Source organism: Tenrec ecaudatus, chromosome 5 (genome assembly GCF_050624435.1).
Source record: "Tenrec ecaudatus isolate mTenEca1 chromosome 5, mTenEca1.hap1, whole genome shotgun sequence".
In the NCBI taxonomy this organism is placed as follows: domain Eukaryota; kingdom Metazoa; phylum Chordata; class Mammalia; order Afrosoricida; family Tenrecidae; genus Tenrec; species Tenrec ecaudatus.
In genome coordinates, this window is record NC_134534.1 from 10,124,259 (window position 1) to 10,148,048 (window position 23,790).

At 46.1% G+C, this 23,790-nt stretch overlaps 1 protein-coding gene across 7 annotated transcripts in view; it reads left to right on the top strand.

Moving 5' to 3' along the window:
• CYRIB (CYFIP related Rac1 interactor B) overlaps nt 1-8,711 on the top strand; it is a 139,112-nt gene extending 130,401 nt beyond the window's left edge. For all 7 annotated transcript variants that reach the window (XM_075549262.1, XM_075549260.1, XM_075549266.1 and 4 more), the window contains 3 exons: nt 1,066-1,192; nt 2,407-2,477; nt 7,994-8,711. In XM_075549262.1, coding sequence (XP_075405377.1) covers nt 1,066-1,192; nt 2,407-2,477; nt 7,994-8,057 — 262 coding nt within the window. In that variant the 3' untranslated portion in view covers nt 8,058-8,711. The remainder of the gene's footprint in view (nt 1-1,065; nt 1,193-2,406; nt 2,478-7,993) is intronic.
• The last annotated feature ends 15,079 nt before the right edge of the window (nt 8,712-23,790 follow it).

Below are 23,790 nucleotides of genomic sequence, written 5' to 3' on the forward strand. Positions count from 1 at the left end.
TGCCTTTATTTTCCAAAGCAGTATTTTATCTCAATCAACTGTCAGAAAACTTGATGACTTTTAGGAGGTTAACTGCCCTCCTCCCGCTCTCCCTGTCGGGCCTCATTAGCGGCGTGAGGCTCTGGAAGTAAAAGGGCTTCCTTCGCCCAGTGGCTGAGCGTACCTGGGTGGACAACAACACTCTTTGCCTTGCCTCAAGAGAATGAAGAAAGTGATTGAATTAAAGTGGGAGCCAAGTCCTGCTAATAGAATCATGGAGGGCCTGGGGGCGCAGCAGGAACTGCTAGCTGCCCACCTAAACGGGCACCTGCTCCTGGAGAGATTGACAAATGAAACAACAGATAATCCATTGCCACTGGGAGGCTCCCTACTCATGGGGACCCCATCAGCCAGAGTCAGACTGCCACCTAAGGCTTCCAGGGCTGGAAATCTTCATGGGAGCACATGGAGGTATCTCGCTGCCTCAAGCAGCTGGTGGGTTCAGAGTGCCCCACCTCTCAGTTAACAGCCAAGCACTTCAACCACTGCACCACTACAGCTCATTCTATAGACCTGACAACCCTGTCTGTAGTCAGTAGGAACGATGTGGGCGCAGGGGCAGCTAATGACAGTGCAGTAATGGCTGGTGTCACGGGAAGCCCCACAGAGCAAGAGTATTTGCACTACTAAGTCTGTGAGTTCTAAATACCAGTGATAACAGCCTTATATCCATCTACCACCCCATCCCCACTTTGAATTGGGAACTCTTTTGTGTTTCTCTAAAATTGTCTGATCTCGTCCCGAGCAACAGAAGGTTCATATGAGAGGGCTTATTTTTTGAGTGAAAACACGGCGGTTTTTCAGGAGCTTTGTGGAGTGCGCTGTACTCCCAAGTGTGTACAAATAGTGGGCATAGTGTGTGGGTGCTGAATCCCCGCCCTCCTCAGCTCCCAGGGCTCAGGGTGCAGGGGGTGGGGGTGTGGGGAAGGAGGGAAAAGGGCTCCCAGGTGGAGACTAGCAGCCCATCCCGTCACCCCAGGAAGCGGTTCTGTGGCGTGTCATTGCCTCGCCTTTTCTTCCCCCCAGGGAATACAGGAGCAGGTTTACCAACGAGGAGACGGTGTCCTTCTGCTTGAGGGTGATGGTGGGCGTCATCATACTCTACGACCATGTACATCCAGTGGGAGCATTTGCCAAAACTTCCAAAATTGATGTGAGTCATGGTGTTTTATACAGTCCCAAAGAACGCCCCTAAGTGGAAATGCTACTCCAAAGATTGTTGTTGTTGTTATTATGTAAGAGCTAGGAGGCTGGCCTTTCTCAGAGAACGCAGAGTTGCAGCATGAACCGATGGTCTCCCAGCTCTCTTGCAGTTCAGCTTGCTCAGGCACTCAGCGCTGGCTTCACGTCTATGTTGCTGGTTACACACTGGCCTTCTGCCTCCGCTTCCATGAGGATGTGGAGCGGTTGCTACCATTGATGGAGTGATTGTTGGGTCCTGGGGACTCTGTGCTTGTTCTCCCTTTTAACTCTGACAATACTCCAGGAGGTGGGTGGGTATCGTCCCTCTTGACAAATGGAGACACTCAAACTTTGGCCAGTGCAGTGGTGTACTAGCTAATGAATGGGACAGCCTCTCCCTCACTGCCATCGAGGCGATGTTGACCCACAGCGACACCTCTGTGGGCTTCTGAGGCTGATTATGGGAGTAGCAAGCCCAGTCTTTCTTGCAAGGAGCTGCTGTTGGTTTTGAACTGTCGACCATGCATATCGCAGCCAGGGCCCTGAATGGAGCAGTGCAGCCTTAAACCCAGAGCCGGTGGTCTTTCCTGTGGGCTGTGCTTCTCCACAGCAGTCAGGCTACGCTTCTTCTAGTCCTGACTTTGCTGTGGTCCCTTTTCACACAGCCTGTGACTAGTCCTTTCCAGCTGATGTCTTTGTCACCACCCACACTCACACCAGCAAATCATGACTTCCCAGTGTGCTGTCTGATTTCTCATGGGGTTCATCTCCCAGAAAGTGCTCCCTGTCTCTGCCAACCCCTGCCTGTTCTGCCCCGTAAAACGTGGCTTCAAGCCACCAGGTTCAGGATGCCTCCTCCAGCAGCCATGGACTCGGCCTTAGTGTTCCACTGTGGCTGACAGGTTGTCGTGGCCGCGTTTGTGAGCATTCGTTAAACATCTTACCTGCGAGAGGTCAGTCTTCTTTGCTTAATACTGTGCACATGAGAAGCCCTCAAGTGTCGGGTCGTAGGTACCACAGGTGACAGAACACGCAGGTGAACGTGTCGCTAGTGTCAGGGTCCTAGTCTTGACTCACATCGTGAGTGCTCTAAGTGTTCCGTGGTTGGAGTCCTGGTTTCTTTCAGCACAAGGCTTTTGGAAGTGAGTGTCGTCTGTTTTACTTTGTTTTTTTTTTTCTCTTTAGATGAAAGGTTGTATCAAAGTTCTGAAGGACCAGCCTCCAAATAGTGTAGAAGGTCTTCTAAATGCTCTCAGGTACGTACGTGTGAGTGTGGACGGACTCTAGTACATGGAAACACATGCTGGGCTTGTGCTACAGAAAGAAAACTGCACATGGGGCTCTCAGAGGAGACATGCACACAGACTCTCTCTCTCTCTCTCTCTCTCTCTCTCTCTCTCTCTCTCTCTCTCTCTGCTTGCTGAACATTTTAGCTTTAGCTTTTTGAACTTCTTGAAGCAGGATTAGTTTTCCCTACCGAAATGAAGTGATCACACACTGATTGTTGCAAATAGAATTTCCCAAACACAGAAACGTGAAGAGAAAGAAATCCTGTCGTCGCTCCAATTTTGCGGCAATGTCACTGTTGCACGTGTCAGTGTGTGCTCACTCGCTCGCTCGCTCAGAGTCCTTGTTTTTGCACGTGTTCGGGGACAGGGCTCTATTCGAGGGTTACCCTTCTACCGAAGCGTGTCCAGTGCAAGCAGTTCACTTAGTCCTTTGTCTTCTGTGCTGTGCAGCGGGCTCCCCAGTCACCAGGGCAGGTCTGTGTGGGTTTCCTGTGTGTGTCAGGAGGAAGAAGACAGAGCAGGCAGCTTGTATTTGACACCTTTCCATCCCAGAGCCTGAAGACTGCAGCCCGGTTTTAGGTAGAAATGTCTGCCGCGTGTAGCGTGGTCTCTCCATTACTGAGGAGTTACTGTGACGGTTATTTCTCTGACACGCGATGTGAGTTGACCATTGTGGAGTGTTTGGGATTTCAACACAGAGATTATGGGCACCCTGAGACACGTGGACACTGACATTGGAAGGCGCAGCCTTTGCTTTGATGGTTGGGCCTGGTGGGTGATGGTGTGGAGTGTTGGGGGTCTTTTCAACGAGAAGCAATGCAGAAGGATGCCTCCGCGTGTTCCCGGGGCCAGACGATGGCTGTTTCTCTCAAATCCTTACTCACTCCGGGTCTGCCGCAAGGCAAACTCAGGGCTGTGCCATTGCACTTGGGTGGATCCCATCCCTCAAGGAGTTGCTCAGGATTGTGAACACGGTTGCAGAGGCAGTGAGCGGCTCAGATACATCTTTGAAATCAACGTCCAAAAAATCTAAGCGTAACTGAAATAATTAAAAATCATTTGCTCCCTGATGGTTTCAACCCCAAGCCAAGTTCTCACCCAAGGTTCGACAAAGCTCACAATCTTACACTTTTCAGAGCGCTGTCTCAGGAGGCCCATGCTTTCCCCCCAAACCCCACATCCCACCTCACCCCTGTTAGATACCCCCTCAGCCAGCAAGTAACTGTTGAAGAAATTCAGAGTTAGGTGAGGTTTGGGAGGAGGTTTCCCATTTTGGAGCAGGAGGTCAATGCCTGAGCTGAATGGAAGTCCCAGGCTGGCTTTCAGGGTTCCAGAGTCTAAGCTTGGAGCAGCCCTTTTTCCTCTAGAATGCAGGCGAGGGAGGGCGGGCGCTGAGGTCGCCCACAGACTAGTCTGTCCCTGTGATGGGGAGAGAAGTGAGGCTCCCTTAGCAGCTAGGGCTTTCCGGGCCCCTGTGAACAAGACACGGTGCATGCGATTCCTCCTTACAGCCTCCTCTGAGGTCGGCGGTGGGCTGGGCCTCCGGTCTGGGTCCTGAGATGGAAGCTGACACAGCGAGCATGCTCCGCTGTGCTGTTCAGTTTCAGGGGCACCATGTTAAATCAACTCCCCCGTGGTTTGGAGCCAGTTGGGAGATGCAGAATCCCGCCCACTCCCCCAAGAGTCCCTCCCCCGGAGGGCTCCTGGAGCCTCATATTATGGAACACTGGTGGTGATACAGTGTCCACGGTGAGAAACAACTCTTAACTCAGAACACACAGATCTTTTTAAAATATATATTTTTATTATTTTATTATGGGCTCTTACAGCTCTTATCACAATCTGTACTTCCATCCATTGTGTCCAGCACATTTGTTGTAGATATGTACATGCTCTGGTCTAGCCGGATTTGTAAGGTAGAATTGGGGTCATGAGAATGGAGTGGCGAGAAAACATTAAATGAACTAGAGGAAAGTTACATGTTTCATAGGTGTTCATACACTGCACCTGACTGGCTCGTTTCTTCCTTGTGACCCTTCTGTAAGGGGATGTCCAACTTTCTGCACGTGGGCTTTGGGTCTCTACTCTGCACTGCCCCTTATTCACATTGATAAATTTTTTTGTACTTGGTCTTTGATATCTTATACCTGATCCCATCAACACTTTATGATCACACAGGCTGGTGTGCTTTTTCCATGTGGGCTTTGTTGCTTCTGAGCTAGATGGCCGCTTGTTTACCTTTAATCCTTTAAGACACATAATGCTCTATCTTTTGATAGTTAGGCACCATCAGCTTTCTTCACCACATTTGCTTATGCACCCATCTGTCTTCAGTGATTGTTGGGAAGTGAGCATCTTCGGATGCCAGGTGACTAGAATAAATTGTTCTTGTGTTGAGGAAGTATTTGAGGCCCAATATCCATCTTCTATTTTAATACTTAACATCAAAATATATGTACGTATATATATTTCCCTGTCGTTACATATTTACATGCCTATATTTATACCTCACCACGCAGCTCTTCATCCACTTCGCTCAGAGCTGTGAGACGCTGAGCATTATGTAATCTCCAGAAGCACAGGGCCAGCGACTCTAAAACTCTTGCGAAGTACCTTTGGCAGAAGGTTGTGTTGTTATTTTAAGTGACTAAGCTAATCAGAGTCTTGCTTCGTGTTCCTCAGCTCACAGGTAATGACGATAAAATAGTGAAAGTGGAAGTTTTTATATACAGGTCATCTGGATTTTACTGTTATAGGTAAATTATGCATATATAGAAATTGCATAAATAATTTATTTGGGTGCTTTTAGTGACAGATGAGTCTCCATTTTGCAGATAGAGAGTGGGACTAAGTGCCTCTTGAGCATAAGAGCATGAGGTAGAGCCAGCATTTAAGCTTAGGGCTAGATCCTTGTGCCTCTGTCACATTTGCATGGCGGTCAGCCCTGGGCCCTTGTTCTCTGTCCACAGGGGAAGCGACCCACTCACAGGTTAGATCTTGGTGGCCTTGTAATAGTGTGGCAGTTCCCCTCCGAAGGTCCCACTGAGTTGCTAAGAAGTCACCTCTGTGCATTCTCTGCCCGTGGACAGAGAATTTATACTATGCTCATCTTGCTTTGCTCTTTCAGCTGACTCCCCTGCTGCAAGAAGGAGGTGGGCCCAGGGAACCAAGACGAAGATGTGGATGAGCAGGGTTCTTACCTCATCCGGGCGGGGTGCGGGGGAGTTATTTTATGATGACTGAACTTACTGCCTGATGTAGACTTTCCTGAATGGATTTCTGTGTCTAGCCCGGGTATCTGCCTTCTTGTCTTCCTTCCTCAAAACTACATTGATCACCGTGATCTGCCATGCTGGTCATAGTTGGGAAGGAAAATCTCAGAAACGGTGATGGCCAAGTGTGGTAATAACTTCTTTTATAGGAATTAGTACCACAGTAGTGCCGAGGAGTTGGAGATTGAAAAAGCCAATGCTTGCCAGATGCTAGCCTGCTCCGTCTCTGTCCCACATGTCCCTTGAGGCTGTTTCCTCACATCTCTGGGTCCTGCAAATCGCTCTAGTGCCCACAACTCGAAAACCCAGGGAAATGTCTCCTGTGGTAGTGAGTGCACGCCAGGCAGGGGTACGCCAGGGGACGCGCTCCACTCTGGGCTCTGGCTGGTGATAAGCTCACTGCTGCTGCTGCTGCTGCTCAGGGAGCTCTCACACATCAGGGTGACGTAATAAGGACTTGTTACAATTATTCACAGGTGAATTTTATCCGTATGTTCTCCCACCTTCTTACCAGAGTCACGCAGGGGAATGTTGTTTGATAGGAGTTACATGGTGCAATCAGATTTCACCCAATTACTATGATCTGTTCTCTATCCCTGGGCATACCTCATTTATGCACACTTGACCTGAGGGCTTTGGTAAGGTTTTTCGCAGTACGCATTGGCCTCCGAATCTAAGTCAGTCAGGCTTTCCTCCCAGGCCACTCCAGAAACAAGTTTATGTCTCAGCTGTAGCATATACTCTGATATCCACTATAGCAGTGCTAAGATAACCATCATCGTGAGGTCCGATTCCCGCCGTTCAGGTCAGCGCTCCATCTCCTCCCATTTTCTGTTTGTTAGCAGGTAATATCTTCCAAAACCAGACCACAGCCACAGACCTATGGAATCCAGAATGACTGCATAGCCCATAAGGGATTATGTGTGGCTGAAAGAGCTGTGTTAATCGAGTGTGACTTCCCACAGCTCCTCAACTTGGCCCTTGTGGCAACACAGGAGCCATAGAGCAGTGGTTTTCAACCTTCCTCAGGCCACGACGCTTTCCTACAGTTCCTCATGTGGTGGTGACCCCCTTGTCCCCAACCAAAAAGTTATTTTCATTGTTACCTCATAAGTGTTGCTACTGTTATGAATTGGACGACCCCTGTGAAAGGGTCATTTGACCCCCAAAGGGGTTGGGACCCACAGGTTGAGAACTGTTGCCACAAAACAGGAGGAGACTGGGTGGCTGAGCTCCAATCATATTTGATAAGATTATCTTTTTTTCCTTTTGAACAGAAAAATAAAATATTCTTAGCTCACACAAAAGCAAATGGAGAGTGTGTTAGTCTGGGTACTTTAGAGACACAAGTCCTCAGAGACGCATATATAATTGAGAGTTTCATATAAATGGTAAGTGCACATTAAGAAAACATCCCAACCCAGTGCTGCCCAAGCCCACAAGTCCAACATTAACCCATATGTCCGACACCAATCCACAAAGTCCTCCATCTCACAAAACACACACTGTGATGCCCACTGCTGGAGGAAAGCCGAATCAACTTGTCAGCATCTCAGCGCTGGCAGAGGTCTCCACACGGCTGCTCCAGCCTCCAGGGCTGCATCGGGGTAGGTCCATGTGGTTTCTCCTTGGGTGGGGATGTCTTGCAAGAAATGAGGCTTTCCAGCTGAAGCAGGGAACTGGCTAAGGCAGCTGCACCCTGGTCAGACCATCAGAAAGCAAGAGACCCGAGAACTAGAAAGGCGAGGCTCACTGAGCCATTTATCCCTCTGCACTTCAATTAAACTCACATGTGTTTATCAGCCATGTTGGCACAATGAACTAACTACCTCAGAGAGCCAGAATGGCCCCCTGGTGGCAGTTTGCTGGTTTTTGCGCTGGAGCAGTTCTGACCCTGCACGTGAGAAGCTTCAAATCCGTTTCGTGTGGTTAGGCCTTCCCCAGGTCATTTCAACCAGGTTGTGATGCAAAGGGAAATTTGAACTCTGACTGTTTCTTCATGGAATCAAAAAAATTTTAAAGTTCAAATGACTTTCAGATGCTTGTTTCAAAGGCTGTGTGGTGGTGATGCTACACAGCAGCCAGGAGAGGGTTAAAACTGGGACGAAATGACATGATTTTGAGAGAGCATCTCCCGGGAGGAGGACTCCTCAGACCCCGGTTCAGGTGGTTTCCGAATGCCTCAGGTGGATTCTCTTCTTCTCCTCGTAGGTACACAACCAAACATTTGAACGACGAGACTACCTCCAAGCAAATTAAATCCATGCTGCAGTGACAGCTGTGACCGGCGAGCCCTGCTGCAGGAAGGAGGCCGTGTCTGCAGCGACAGAATGCACAGTCCCTAGTGATTGCAATTCCTATCTCATTTACTCGTGCTTTTGATTTCCCTCCTCCGGTCCTCTGCCCTCTTTTTTCATCATGTTTTTGTCCTTCAGACTTCTTGTCTGTGCCAAAATCAGTTCCACCCTGAGGGGGACGGGTCCTTCAGACAGGCCATCTGAGGCAGCTAATTATGCATCGCATTGAGGTCTCAACTGAGAAACATTCTGTGACTTGAACTAAATATTTTTAAATGTGGATTTTTTTTTGAAAACTAATATTTAACATTGCTTTTCCTGCATGGCGACACTGCCTATTCTGCTATTTAAAAACCCTCAACAACTTTATTTTCTACTGATGCTTTCTTCATGTGCAGCCAAAATGAAACTGTTTAAATTAACCGTGTTGTACAAAATGGTACCCAACACAAACTTTTTTAAATTAGTAAGACGTTTGTTTAAAGTTTTAAGTTTGCATTTTTTGAATTTTTTTTGTAAGGATGTATGTTGTGTGTTTAACCTTTATTAACTAACGTTAAAAACTGATGTGTGCGTAGAATATTACGTATGCATGTTCTTGTTCAAAGAATGGCTGTTGATGATAAAATAAAAATCAGCTTTCATTTTTCTAAGTGTGGTTTGGTTTACTGAGTTCTCCTTGTAGGCTTGCCCACTGTTTTCCTCGGGCATCCTGTTCAGGAGCACCTCCTCTACAGCGCTTTTACCTTCTGCGGCAAGCGCTGCCTCTTCCCATGGTCCTTCTCTTCATGCTAGTCGCAGTGCTGGGACTTCAGTTGACTTTAGAATCTTTCGAGGTGCAGTAAGGTGATCCTGTCATTCCCTTGAATTTGAGTCTTGATTTGCTTTTGTGTGGTTGTAGTCATGGGAGGAAAACCTCACTGTCTCCTTGGCCCTGGCTCTCAGGAGTGAGAGGGGAGCAAGGACCAGGGCGGGTGTGACTGACAGCGTGTGGAAGGAAGAGCAGCCTACCCTACAGGAGGACGGAGACCAGGAGCTTCTGAGAAGAGCAAGGTAGAAAATGAACACCTCCAGGGGTCATCAGCTGGGAGTCCCTCTGCTGAAGAAGCTGTTTCCCTCCTCGGTGATCTAGTCCAGCCCTGAGCGTCGTGCCTGAGGACAGACTAGAGCCTTCCCCACAGAGCTGCCCAGACTGAACCTGTGCAGAAGCAGGCTGCTCATCATCCTCCCGGGGGCAGCAGGTGAGTTCCGCTACCGACCTCAGCAGCCAAGCGCGTTCGCCACTGCAGCCAGCACCAGGCTCCTTCTAGTAGGGAAAAACACCGGTAAGACGGTTCACGACGGAAATGTCCGAGGAACCTTCCTTCAAAGCCCCGTAGCCTAAGAATGCCCCCTGATGGCGCATGGACCTGCATGGTGAAGTCCCTGTGGGCTGTGGCCTGCATTCGTCCCGCCCCCTGCACTCCTCTTCTCTGGCCAGGCTCAGCTTGCTGCTCACTCTCAGCCCTGGTCAGGCTGTGCCTGGACCTGACATCCCCTCCTCCCTCCTGTCCGTCTGAGGAGCACACACACTTTTGGGAATCAGCTCTGGACGACCCTGGCCATGCTGTGTTCTAGACACACTTTGATAACATTGTGGCACATTGAATGGCCATCTCACCCGAGTCTCCGCTGTAAGCATTCTCTACAAATGACCTAGATGATTGCCCCAACCATCCTTACAGGGGAGGACCCGTGCAGAGAGGGCTAGAAGCTTGCCTGAGGTCACACGGCTACTAGACCCGGATTCTGCCCACCTCTGGGTTTCAGAAGCTTCCTCCGTGTGTAACTTCATTGCTGTGCATCTTGGGTGGTGGAGATGACAGAAGTCCCATTGTCTAGAATGAGTTTGGTTTACTTAGTTCATGGATGGTCCTCATTATGAGTAATTCCAATTTAGCCTGAAGTTTTCAAGGGAGTGAAAATTTTAATTGAAATGTTAGGCTATGGAACATGTAGCTAGTCAAGATTCCACAGAGCACAGGAGAGACTTGGGAAGTGGTCACTGCAGGTTCATTCTCTCCTGCGGTTGATTGGAGCATGTGTGCCCCACCCCCACCCCAAGCATATGTGGAAAGGCCTACGCCTGCGACTGTGGTCAGTTCCTTCATCAGTGAGAACACGCATGTGGTGAAGTCCCCTTTCGTATTGGTTCCAGCTGCACTAGGATGGCACGTCCACTGCAGAGAAGCTGAACCAGTCTATAGAGCAGGGACGAGGATGGAAGGTAGAGGGTGGGTGGCTAAGGGTTAAGTCAGGGTAGAGCGTGGCTGCAGGAGCTCTAGTGGCACTGTGACTTGGGCGTCAAGTCACTAAGCGCAAGGTTGGCAGTTCAATACAGCAGCTGGATGAGGCTCTTCCTGTAAACTTGATGGGCCAGAAGCCCTGTGGTTATGTGTTAATTGACTCAATGGTGTTGGTTACACAGTGGCAGGAGATGGCGGAGGGAGAGGGCAAAGAGATGACGATTTGAATGTGTATATAGTAGTCTTGTCCTTTAAGGCACATAAGTAAACAATTTCTTTGAGGCACAAATGGGAGAAATGATGCCAAACACATTTAATGAAAAATTCCAGTATCTTTTCATTCCATTTTTCCATGATCTTCAAGGTCTCGTATGTCGATCCTTGGTTTTTGAGTCTAAACACGGCAAATCCAAGGTTTCTGGACGTATTTCTCAGTGACGTGTGCAGGTCCCCCTTCCAGTTGTGAGGCCCCCACCCCCTCTGCTGAGGGGTTCCCCACGAACATTGGCTCACCGCTCCCCAGGTTTCCCTCTCATCGTCCGAGTTGCGCTTGTCCATTGGACACCCCGTGTTTTTGCAGGTGCCATCGCACTGGCTCCGCCTCATAGCACCCCTGTGCTGCACTACACCCACCCTGCCCTCCTGAAGCTTCAGCCCTGTGCTGCAGCCCCTCCGCCCTGCGTCTAGTCCCCGGGTTCCTCTTGTTTCAATGCCCCTTCCTTCTCCAGGATCAATCTCTGCTGATGACGTAGCTGCAGAGTACCCTCCACACAGCCTTTCTAAGGAGCATGCTGACTGGCCAGCTTCCTAGACAGATTTGACTGGTCTGACAGTCTGGTTACTTTCAGTATTCTTGTCCAAAGCCAAGCTTAAGGTAGCCCCCCCCCCCAACCCCTTTTTAATGGGTTAAATGACATACTCATCTTTAAAACTGGATGTTGTTTATTTGAACAGATCTGAGGGCACCGGTTTTAGGGGAGTGTCCACCCTTCGTAGTTGCAGAACGTCCAGAGCCCACGAGGATTTGGTTTTCTGTTTTGCATTTCTGTGCTTTTGATCGGGGTCCTTCCGTGGAATCTTGGATCAGAAAAGTTCCTTGGGTGTTCTCTAAGCTGGAACTCCCCGCCTGGAAGCCATGGGGACTCCACTCCTGTCTGGATGTCGTGATTTTCAGAGTGGCGCACCTATAATGGGGCTTCAAACATTCATGTAAAGGTCCGTAGTCTAGGACTTCCGTTTCCATGAGCTTTTTGAAGCCCCTTCCCTATTTGCTGAGTCAAGTCATAGGATATACTCGTGGCTGGCATCTGGACCCTTCCCCCACCCATATCCACATTACTGCCCCGGCCATGGGCATGCTGCATCTTGCAATGGCCCAGGCTCAGGAAGGAAGGACAGCTGCCCTGCCCCCTCTTGTTGGCTCAGGTTCTGTAGTGTGGAGTGTCCCAAGATTTCCCCCGTCCTCAGCACAGCACACAGGTCTCCCTCTAGTCGATTCTGACTACAGAAACCCCAGGGGACAGAGTAGAAATGCCCCATTGGGCGTCCCACGTGATCATGTTGAATTTTTCCCAAGACCTTTTTGAAGCCCTCTGACAATTGTCCGGTTATTTTTTTGTTGTAGTTCAGGTCTGACACTGAGGCTGACAGTGAATTCATTTTTCTGGCCAACTGGTAGACAGTTTGTTTGGGGACTCTGGTTGTAATCCTTTGATAGAAGGATGTGCTTCCCCTTCTTCCCAGCTCTCCTGTTTCCATCTGTCCTGACCCACGCCTCCTGGCTCTGACTGCTCAGGGCTGTACTCTGCCCTGCTGCTCTTCTAGGCTTGAGTGTACTGAGAGGGAAGTTCCTGCCAGGATTTGTTATTCCCTTTCTAAGCCTACAGTTCAGCTGACAGCAGATCCTCGGGTGGAATCTCCCAGGTCACATTCTTGGGGCTTCCTCTAGTCCAGGGGTTCTCAGACTTTGGGTCACGACCCCTTTGGGGGTCAAACGACCATTTCACAGGGGTTTCCCAATTCATAACTAGCAAAATTGCAGTTGCGAAGTAGAAACAAAAATAATTTTATAGTTGGGGCTTTACAACAACACGAGGAACCTGTATTAAAGGATTGTGGCATTAGGAAGGTTGCGAACCACACTGCTCTAGTCCATCAGAGCAGTATGGGTTTGGTTTTTTAAAATTGTAAATCTATTTTTATGTTTTGTTTTTGAGGTGTAAATTAGGTGCCTCATGTTTGTCTCTGTAATAAACAGTGATTTATCTTTCTTTCTTTATTTCCCTGTTGATTGCTTTTATGGAGAAGGGGCCCCATGAGGGCACTGGTGCCTGCAGCCCAGGACAGTCACAGTGTGGCCTGAAGCAGCCAGGACCTAAGCTTCATCTGCACCACCAGCCTGAAGGGAGCACTTTTGGGGGAGATGATGAGGGTTTAGCACAGGGGTCCTCAAACTACGGCTTGTGGGCCATAGGCGGACCACTGAGGACATTTATCTGGCCCGCCAGGTGTTTTTGCCCTGTTTGTTTTTAACTTCAAAATAAGATATGTGCAGTGGGCATAGGAAGTTGTTTGTAGTTTTTTTTTTTTTTTTTTTTATAAAACGATAGTCCAGCCCTCCAAAGGGTGTGAGGGACAGTGAACTGGTCCCCTGTCAAAAGAGTTTGAGGAGCCCTGGAGCACCATGTGTGGTGGGGGGCACAGCACACAGTCAGGGACACCACTTCATCTTTTCCTGTGAGCTCTTGTGTTTGAAGTGGATTTGTTTTTCCCTAAAGACTCCACAGTCCATTTCAGTTTCACTTTACACCCTTCTTTTGAATCCACTACGACTGTGGTAGTTACATAATGTGTTGTCAATTTCAGAAATTTAAGAGTGAAGGGGTGGAGTTTAGCCTGCCAATCAGTGATGAACTCATTTGCCATCACTAAGGAAATAAAGAGCTCGCTGGAGGCAGGACACATGCTCACTCCCTGTTGAGAAGACACAGACCCCAGCCAGTGCTGAGATGCTTACAACGCCACTGGATCCACAAGACTTCCCACCCACTGGCTTGTGATCTTCCTGCATTCAGCGTCATTGAATGTGCTTCCTGAGTCTGAAGAGGACTTTATAGATTGGTATCAGATATATGGGCTAAAATTAGACTTATGGACTTGATCTGGGCTGGGATATTTTCTTAATGTACAATTACTCTATATAAAGCCCTTTTTTATACACATATGAGTGTCTGAATTTGTTTCTCTAGTCAATCCAGACTAACACAAAGAACAATATTTAGCTGCAAGGGATAGGAATCGGATTTTTTTTCTTTTTCATGTTTCAGTTTCTAAAGTACACTGTGTATAGTTACACAGTCCACCTCAAGAAATGAGTCCACAGTATCCTCTTAAACCCTCCTTAAGTATGGCTCTCTCTCCCCTCCCAGCACAGTCCTAGCCTCCTCATAGTCATCAAAGTCTTGTCTCTTGGTGTGTAAATTATGTTTTCTTTTGGGGGTGCGGGGGTTGGTTTCATTGTACTACTATCTCTTAGATTGAGTAAGTTTGCTAAGGTAATGTTCTCTAGTTTTGTCCATGTCTTTTGGTGTTTATGAGAGTTGTCACTGATATTTATTGAAGCATAGTATTCCATTGTTTACCCATTTCTCTATAACCAGGGGGTTTGATTGTTTACATGTTTCTGCTGTTACGGAAATTGCTGCAATAAACATTGGTGTGAATGTGTTTGTGTTGTATTCTCTACTTTGCTAGGGTATCTACCCAGTAGAAAGATTGCCTGATAATAAGATATTTGTATTTGCATTTGTTTAAGGAAGTCCTATACTGATTTCCACAGGGCTGTACAATTCAACAATCGCACCAGGCATGTAAAAGCATTCTGATATCTGCATCCTCGCCAGCATTTACTTTTCATTTCTATTTCTCTAATTGTTAATTAATTCAAACATTTCTTTCATATGGTGGTTGCCTGTCTCAATGTTGTTTTTGGTAAATTGTTCATGTCTTGTGCCCATTTTTAATTGGGTCATTTGTGTTTGTATTGCTGTTATCATGTTGTAGTTTTCTATACATTTTGGAGATTAGCCCTTTATCTGACGTAGTGTTACTGAATATTGTCCCCAATCTGCCCGCTCTATGTTAACTCTTTTGATGAAGTCTTTTGATGTGCATAAATGTCAAGTTAAGAGCTTCCCAGTTCTTTATCTTGTATTCTATAGTGTGGCTATTTTTCATCAAGTTTGCTAGTGTGTGTGTGATTAAATTTGCCCTTATTATATTCATTGATAATCTTTATGATTGTGTGGTTCAATGTAGGTCTTTGATCCATCTTGAGCTTGCTTTTGTACCTGATGTGAGAAATGGATCTTGTTTCAGGCTTTTGCTGGTGAAGGTCCAGTTTTCCCAGCACCGTTTGTTAAATGGTGCTAACTCTTCCTCACTTAATGTGTTTTAGTTCATTATCAAAGATTACGTATCTCTAGGAACTTGGTTTATGTCTGGGTTCTCAATGCTAATCCATTGGTCTTTATACCACTCGTTATACCAGCACCAGGCTGGTTTGATTACTGTGGCTGCATAGTAAAATGCAAAGTCTGAGAGTCAAAGGCCTCCTACTTTGTTTATATCTTTTAATAGTTTTTTAGGTATCCTGGGTTTCTTTCCTTTCCATATACAGTTGGTGCTTAATTTTTCCATTTCTTGGAAGGATTGTTGTGGAATCCCGATCAGGATTGCATTGAATTTAAAAGGTATTTGGATAATATTTCAGTTTCGCAGGAGCTCTAGTCGTGTGGTGTGGTGTGTGGTGTGGTTACAGGTTGGGTTGGGATCTATAGCTCTTCAGCTAGAAACCACCAGGTGCTCCTTGGGAGACAGATGGGGCTTTCTACTCCTGAAAAGAGTCATTGTCTTGGAAAGCTGTAGAGGCAGTTCTACCCTGTCCTGTAAGGTCACCGTGAGTCAGCGTTGACTGGAAGGCAGAGAGCTTGGTTTGGTTTGACAGTCTCAAATGTTCTGTCTGCCTGTCCAGGGACAAGGTACCTTGTTTCATTTGTGTCCATTTCTTTTGGTTTCATGTAGTTGCGTTTTGTAGTGTTCCTTGTATAAGATTTTTGTTTCTCTGGTAAGATTTATTCCGAAATGTTGGTCTTTTGTATAATTATTGTGAATTGTATTGTTCTTTTAATACCTTTCTCAGTGTCATCGTCTTTAATATAGAAGAATCCAATTGATTTCTGTGTGATCATCTTCTAGCCTACAATGTTGCCAAATTTTCCATTGAGTTCAAGTCATTCTTAAATTGATCTTTTGGGTTTTCTACATATAGGATTATGTACTGTATGAATAAAGAGTTTTATATTTTTACTATGGTTATATGGATGCCTTTGGTAATTTTATGAAATCTCAGATCTCTAGCTAAAACATCCAGGGTTACATTAAATAAAAGTGGTGATAAAGAGCAATATGTTCTAGTTCCTGTTCAAAGAAGGAATGGTTTCCATTTCTCTCCAGTAAGTGAAATGCGGGCTATTGGTTTTGCATATGTGGATTTTGTGGTGGTTAAAAATTTCCCTGTAATTCCTATCTTATTGAGAGTTTTTATGAGGGATGGATGTTGCGTTTTATCAAATACCTTTTCTGCCTCAATTAATAGAATCATGTGGTTCTTTATTTTGTTTCCGTAGTTATTACATGGATTGTTTTTCTAATTTTAAATAATCCTTTCATAGTTGGTATGAATTCCAATGATCGTGATGTATTACTATTTTTTTATGCTATGTTGAATTCTTTTGACCAGTGAGGTAGTTTATTGTGCCAACCTCGCTGATAACACATGTGGGATTAATTGAAGGGCGGAGAGATAAATGACTTGGTGAGCCTTGCCTTTTTTGTCTCTTGCTCTTTGATCATCGGACCAGTGTGCGGCTGCCTTGCTTCTTCTGTGCCTCAATTTGCAAGCTACACTACCTGTGGGACACCTCACCCATGGACTGTGTCGCTGTAAGTTGAAGTTCCTTCAGGACCTGCTTTGCCACACTATTGGAATTTATATCTCTTGAGCTGGGGACGGTCGGCCCTGTCATCTGGCTGACTGTTGGTGACCTGCCTTGCTGTTTGCTGCCTGGGCCCAGAATACCTGAATTGATCTACAGAGGACTACGTGGTGGCCCTCAAGACTAGAAGGACTGATAGTGTCTCACAGCTGTCTCATGGGAGTGAGTTGCACTGAGCCATTTGTACTGCTTTACAATTTAATTAATTTTTTATTTCTTATGTTATACATCTATCTGTCTTTATAAATGTATATAAAATTATTAGCATTCTGGTTTGTTTTTCTAGAGAAACCTGTCTAACACATTTGGTGCCAGGAGTGCTTCTAGAGAAATATAATCATAAATATATGGACTTCTTAAATTGGCTCTCCAGCCTGATTAGTCTTAACAACACAAATAATGCTACTTCTATGCCCCAAAGCATGGATAAGTCTGCTACTCTTACTAATCCATGGGGTGAAATAACAAAGCCAATATCTATAGTATCACCACCGATAGATGTGGAACTGGTTAAAGAAGAGGCTCTGAGTGATTGTATCTTTGATATTTTCCAGGAGTTTTATCAGGATGACAAGTAGAGGGGAGGTGATTGGCTGGTCCTTCTTCCAATGGAAAGTGTGATTAAGGAGAGGGATGGTCTCAGAGCCTCAGAAGCGTGCCTCAGGTGCAGACTAACGGATCTGAAAGCTCCAGTCTCTGATACAAAGGAAGAGCCTTCTCTCCTGTGTTACTGGAGCTGACAGTGCTGAGAACCCGGTCGGTCCAGAGTCTCATTATGCGAGTGGCTGAATTACAGTGTCAGCTAAATTGCAGATCTACAACAATGTCAGATACTAAAGTGAGGGCATTGATCGGAAAAGGTTGGGACCCTGAAACATGGGACGGGAACATAGGGGCTGATGATCCAAAAGAGGAGTATATTGAGCCCCTGGAAACAATTGACCTACCTCAGTCAATAGATCCACCCCTCCCAGCTGAAGGTATTAATTCACTATCAATAAAACAACCCACACCTGAGCAGATTAGCCAAACTGTCCAAGCTGAAATGCCACGTGGGGCTGCATCGGTTGCATTGCCTGAAGGAGAAGCCGTACAAGAGATTGCTGAGAGCACCCAGGAAACACCCTCACCACCCATTATTTCCCCAAGACCTGTAACTACAATTAAGTCTGAGAAAGCTCCTAAAGGTGAGGTTGAGATGATTACCCAAGAAGAAGCGCTCCATATTCACAAAGATCTGCTCGAGTTTTCAAGTATGTAGAAGCAGAAGCCTGGGGGAATATCCCTGGGAATGGTTACTAAGGGTGTGGGATACTAGTGCATGAAAAGTAATATTAGACCGGTCTGAGTTTCTGGATGTAGGACCCCTAAGCACAGATTCTTCTTTCAATGTCTGCAGGAGAGGCTAAGAGAGGATCTAATTCTTTATTTGATTGGTTTGCTGAAACATGGGCTTCCAGATGGCCTGGATTAGACCAATTTGAAGTACCTCACCTACCTTGGTACATTGTAGAGGAAGGCATCCAAAAGCTTAGGGAAATTGGTATGTTGGAATGGATCTATCAGGATATTCCCATAGACCCAAAAAGGGGGTGTCCTGAGGACAGACCCTTTACCACAACCATACGGACCAAGTTTGTGAAGTGGGCCCCAGCATCTCTTAAGACTCCTGTAACTTCTATTTTATGTGCACCAGGATTAACAGTGGGCACTGCCCTAAGCGAACTCCGACATTTGCCCACAATGTGGCTGATTGGTCCCCTTGGTGGTAGAGGGCAGGTGTCAGCACTGAATCAACAGAGACAGGGTGGGTGTGGTTGTAATAGACAAAGTTTCCATAGTAATCAAAGCAACCTTTCTCGTGTGGAATTATGGCATTGGCTACTTAGCCACGGTGTCCCTGGGAATGAAATGGATGGAAAACCTACTAATATGTGATCTATACAGGCGGAAGAATGGTAGATCAGGTGAACATCAGAATAGACAGTCACGATCGCTCAATCAATTCCCAGAGCTGAGCCAGTTTACAGACCCATAACCCCTTGAGTGAGGAGAAGACCCGGTCCCTTTCAAGGAAGACCCTTCTACATCACCGAAGGTTTATAATGTTAGTCTTTCTTCTAGCCTTCCCCAAAGGGACCTGCGGCCTTTCACAAGAGTGAGTGTTCACTGGGGAAAAGGAAATAATCAAACTTTTCGGGGATTCCACTCCTGAAATCAATGGAGTTATCAATGGAGTTTTACCTCAGGTACGCCTCACTGTGGGTCCAGTGGGCCCCCGGACCCATCTGTGGTCATTCCCCTGTTCCAGAATGCATCATTGGAATAGACATACTTAGTAACTAGCAGAAGCCCCATATTGGATCACTGAAATGTGGAATAAGGGCTGTCGTGGTAGGAAAGGTCAAATGGACACCATTATAACTGCCATTACCTAGGAAAATAGTAAAAAGCAGTACCACATTCCTGGAGGGATTGCAGAGATCAGTGCCACCATCAAAGACTTGAAAGATGCAGGGGTGGTGATTCCTACCACATCCCTGTTTAACTCACCTATGTTGCCTGTAAAGAAGATAGATGGATCCTGGAGAATGACAGTGGATTATTGTAAACTTAACCAGGTGGTGACTCCCATTGCAGCTGCCATTCCAGATGTGATTTCATTGCTTGAGCAAAATAATACTTCTCCTGGTACTTGGTATACAGCTATTGATCTGGCTAATGCCTTCTTCTCAATACCAGTCTCGAAGGATCACCAGAAGCAGTTTGACTTCAGCTGACAGGGGCAACAATACACTTTCGCAACTCTCCCCCAGGGGTACATCTACTCTTCTGTCCTGTGCCATAATGTAGTCCGAAGGGACCTTGACCACCTGTCTATTCCACAAAATGTCACACTGGTCCATTATATTGATGACATTATGCTGATTGGACCCTCTAAGAAGGATGTATCAAAGACTCTAGATTCATTGGTACAACATCTGTGTACAAGAGGTTGAGAAATTAACCTAATGAAGATTCAGGCACTCTCCATCTCAGTAAGATTTCTAGGGGTCCAGTAGTGTGGGGCATGTCGAGATATTCCTACTAGAGTGAAGAATAAGCTATTGCATTTGCCCATCCCCCACCCCCCGCCCAACGGCTAAAAAGGAGACACAACACCTAATGGGCCTCTTTGGATTTTGGAGACAACATATCCCTCACTTGGGTGTTCTACTTCCACCTATTTATCAAGTGACATGAAAAGCCTCCAATTCTGAGTGGGGCCCAGAGCAAGAATAGGCTCTTCAATAGGTTCAGGCTGCTGTGCAAGCTGCTTTGCCCCTGGGACCATATGATCCAGCTGACTCGAAAATGCTAGAGGTGTCAGTTGTAGATAGAGATGCAGTGTGGAGTCTTTGGCAGAACCCTATTGGTGAATCACAGTGTAGACCGTTGGGATTTTGGAGTAAAGTCCTGCCATCCTCTGCAGACAACTACTCCCCCTTTGCCAAACAGCTGTTGGCCTGTTACTGGGCCTTGGTGAAGACTGAACGCCTCACCATGGGCCACCAAGTCACCATGAGGCCTGAACTACCCATCATGAACTGGGTATAGTCTTACCCACAGAATCATAAACTTGGAAATGTGCGACACCACTCCATTGTTAAATGGAAGTGGTATATACGGGATCGGGCCAAAGCAGGACCTGAAGGGACAAATAAGCTGCATGAAGAAGTGGCCCAAATGCTCAGTCTCCACTCCTGTCACTTTGCCTCCTTTCTCCCAGTCTGCACCTATGGCCTCCTGGGGAGTTCCTTACCATACTTTAAGTGAAGACCAAAAAAGTCATGCTTGGTTTACGGATGGCTCTGCACGATATGCAGGTGCCTCTCGTAAGTGGACAGCAGCAGCACTACAGCCCCTTTCTGGGATCTCCCTAAAGGACAGTGGTGAAGGGAAATCTTCCCAATGGGCAGAACTTCGAGCAGTGCACCTGGCCGTTCAGTTTGCCTACAAGGAAAAATGGCCAGATGTGAGACTGTATACTGATTCATGGGCTGTAGCTAGTGGTTTGGCTGGGTTGTCAGGGAATTGGAAGGACCATGATTGGAAACTTGGTGACAAGGAGGTGTTGGGAAGAGGTATGTGGATAGACCTCTCTGAATGGGCCAAGAAAGTAAAGGTAATTGTATCTCATGTGAACGCTCACCAAAGGATCACCTCTGAAGAGGAGACTTTAATAATCAAGTGGATAAGATGACACGCGCTGTGGAGACTGGTCCTCCTCTTTCCTCTGCCACCCCTGTTATCGCCCAATGGGCACATGAACAAAGTGGACATGGCGGCAGGGATGGAGGTTATGCTTGGGCACGGCAACATGGACTTCCACTCACCGAGACTGGCTAGGCCACTGCCACTGCTGAGTTCACCATTTCCCAGCAGTAGAGACCAACATTAAGTCCAAGATATGGGACCATTCCTCAGGGAGATCAACCAGCAACTTGGTGGCAGGTTGATTACATAGGACCACTTCCATCATGGAGGGGCAGCATTTTGTTCTAATTGGAATAGACAACTACTCTGGATATGGATTTGCCTTCCCTGCACGTGATGCTTCTGCCAAAACTACTATTCGTGGACTTACAGAGCGCCTTATCCACCGGCATGGCATCCCACAGAGCGTTGCTTCAGATCAAGGAACTCACTTCACAGCAAATACAGTGTGGCAATGGGCCCATTCCCATGGAATCCACTGGTCGTATCATGTTCCTCCTCATCCTGAAGCTGCTGGCTTGATAGAACGATGGGATGGGCTCCTAAAGACACAATTATGGTGCCAACTGGGTGGCAACAACTTGTAGGGCTGGGGCAATGTTCTCCAGGAAGCTGTATATGCTCTAAACCAGCGGCCAATATATGGTGCTGTGTCTCCAATAGCCAGAATTCATAGGTCCAGGAACCAAGGGGTGGGAGCTGGAGTTGCACCACTCTCTATTACTCCTAGTGATCCCCTTGCAGCATTTTTGCTTCCTGTCCCAGCAACCCTGTGTTCCTCATGCCTGGAGGTCGTGGTCCCAAAGGAAGGAACTCTCCAAACGGAAAAACAGCACCAATTCCACTGAACTGGCAGCTGAGAATGCTCCCTGGGCACTTTGGACTTCTCATGCCTTTGGATCAACAGGTCAGGGAGGATGTCATGTACTGAGTGGTGTGATTCATTCTGATTACCAAGGAGAAATTGGACTGGTGTTACATAATGGAGACAAAGAAGAATATGTCTGCAATCCAGGAGATCCCATAGGCCGACTCTTAGTGCTACCATGCCCGGTGATGAAAGTAAATGATAAGGTACAGCAACCCAATCCTGACAGGACTTATAATGACCCAGACCCCTCAGGAATGAAGATTGGGTCACCCCACCAGGTAAAACACCACATCCAGCTGAGGTGCTTGCTGAGGGCAAAGATAATACAGAATGGGTAGTAGAAGAAGGTAGTTCTACCTATCAGTTATGACCATGTGATCAATTGCAAAAGCAAGGTTTGTAATTGTAGTGTATATCTATGCGCTTATTGAATATCTTTCCTTTGTTCATGTATGGTATAGCAGATACAGTTGGACTCAGTGGGTTTTCAGGTATGTGTATGATAGATGTTTGACAGTAAATATAAGTGTGATTTCATTAATGTCCGGAAATTAGATATGGCTAAAGAATTGTGTACAGGTGCCAAGTTGGCAAGGGGTGGGTTGAGGTAGTTTATTTGTCTACTCACTGACTTCAAACATAGTCTCATATCGATGAGCCTGGTATGTTTTCTCATTTATGCAGGCCTCTTAGTGTCCTTCAGTCGTGTTTTGTAGTTACTGTGTACTGTTTCACGCCCTTGATTAGTTTTGCTGTAAGTATTCAATCTTCTGGGGACTATTGCAAGAGGTTTATTTTCTTCCTTTTTCCTGATTTTCTTTTCAAGGCCCCCCCCTTTGTATGGAGCAACCCAATTGTTTTCTTATATTGATTTTCTGTCCTATTACATTGCTGAAATTTTTTTATTAGTTCCAACAATTTTCTGTACAGCAGTGGTTCTTATGCCATGACCCTTTAATATAGTTCCTCATGTTGTGGTGACCTCCTAAACCATACAATTATTTTCATTGCTACTTCATAACTGTACATTAGCTACTGTCACGAATTGGGCAACCCCTGTGAATGGGTCGTTCAACCCCCAAAGGGGTGGCAACTCATGGGTTGAGAACCACTGCTCTAAAGGATCATATTATTTGTGAATAGGCATGGTTTTATTTTTTTATTACCAAGTTGAAGGCCCTTCCTTTCTTTCTCTTGCCCCTTTGCTCTAGTTAGGACTCTCAGAATATTGTGGAATAAGAAGGGTGGTAAAGTCTGTATTCTCTGATTGATCTTCTCAGAGGACATGCTTTCAGTTTCTCTACAGTGAGAATAATGTTGGCTGCTTGGTTTGTATAGGCAACTTTTATTATGTTTTAAAAATATTTTCACCTGTGCATACAGGTGCTTTAGCATACTGTGGTGAAGAAAGTAGTTTCTGGGTACCCAGTTATACAAATTTGGGGGTTGTTGGGGCATTTGTGTTCTTAAAAGCTTGTCTTCAAACAAGCAGTCATCTAACTGAGGTTTCAACTCAGTCTACATGGAAGAAGCACACCAGCCCGTGTAATCGAAGGATTATAAGGAGTATAAAGCATATTCAAATGAGGGCAGGTATCTGAGCTTACGTTGTGAACTCCTACTTTGCAGAAGGCTATGGATGACTCAGTGGATGCTCAAATCCACTTGCAGGGCCCATGCATAGATTACGGCTCTGGTGAATACCGTCTGACCTTAGTTCTCGGATGTGTATAAGCAGGTTATCAGACATAGGGTATTGTAGAGAAGATTTTAGTAGATATAGTTAGCGTAAAATGTAACATTGATTTTCATTCCCCTTTTGACCGATTAAAAAGTTGTATGAGTTTTTAAAAGGGAAGGTGAAATGGATGAGGATTCAGCCTCTGGAATCCCCTGGAAACTAGACAAGGACTGTGACTAGCCTAGCTGTCATGCATACTGCATAGGGAAGTGGATTATGGCAGATGTGGTTACCTCAAAATCTAACACCTAATGCTTTAATCTCCATTTGGACTCATTTTAAAGTTGCTCTAATTGTTAATATTTTCTGCTTTCATTTTTTTTGCATTGAACATTTTATTTTTCATTTGCATTCAATTCATACATACATATATATTATTCCTCTTTCATTTCTGGAATTTTTTTTCCTTTTTTACATTTTATTAGGGACTCACACAACTCTTATCACAATCCATACATATACATACATCAGTTGTATAAAGCACATCCATACATTCCCTGC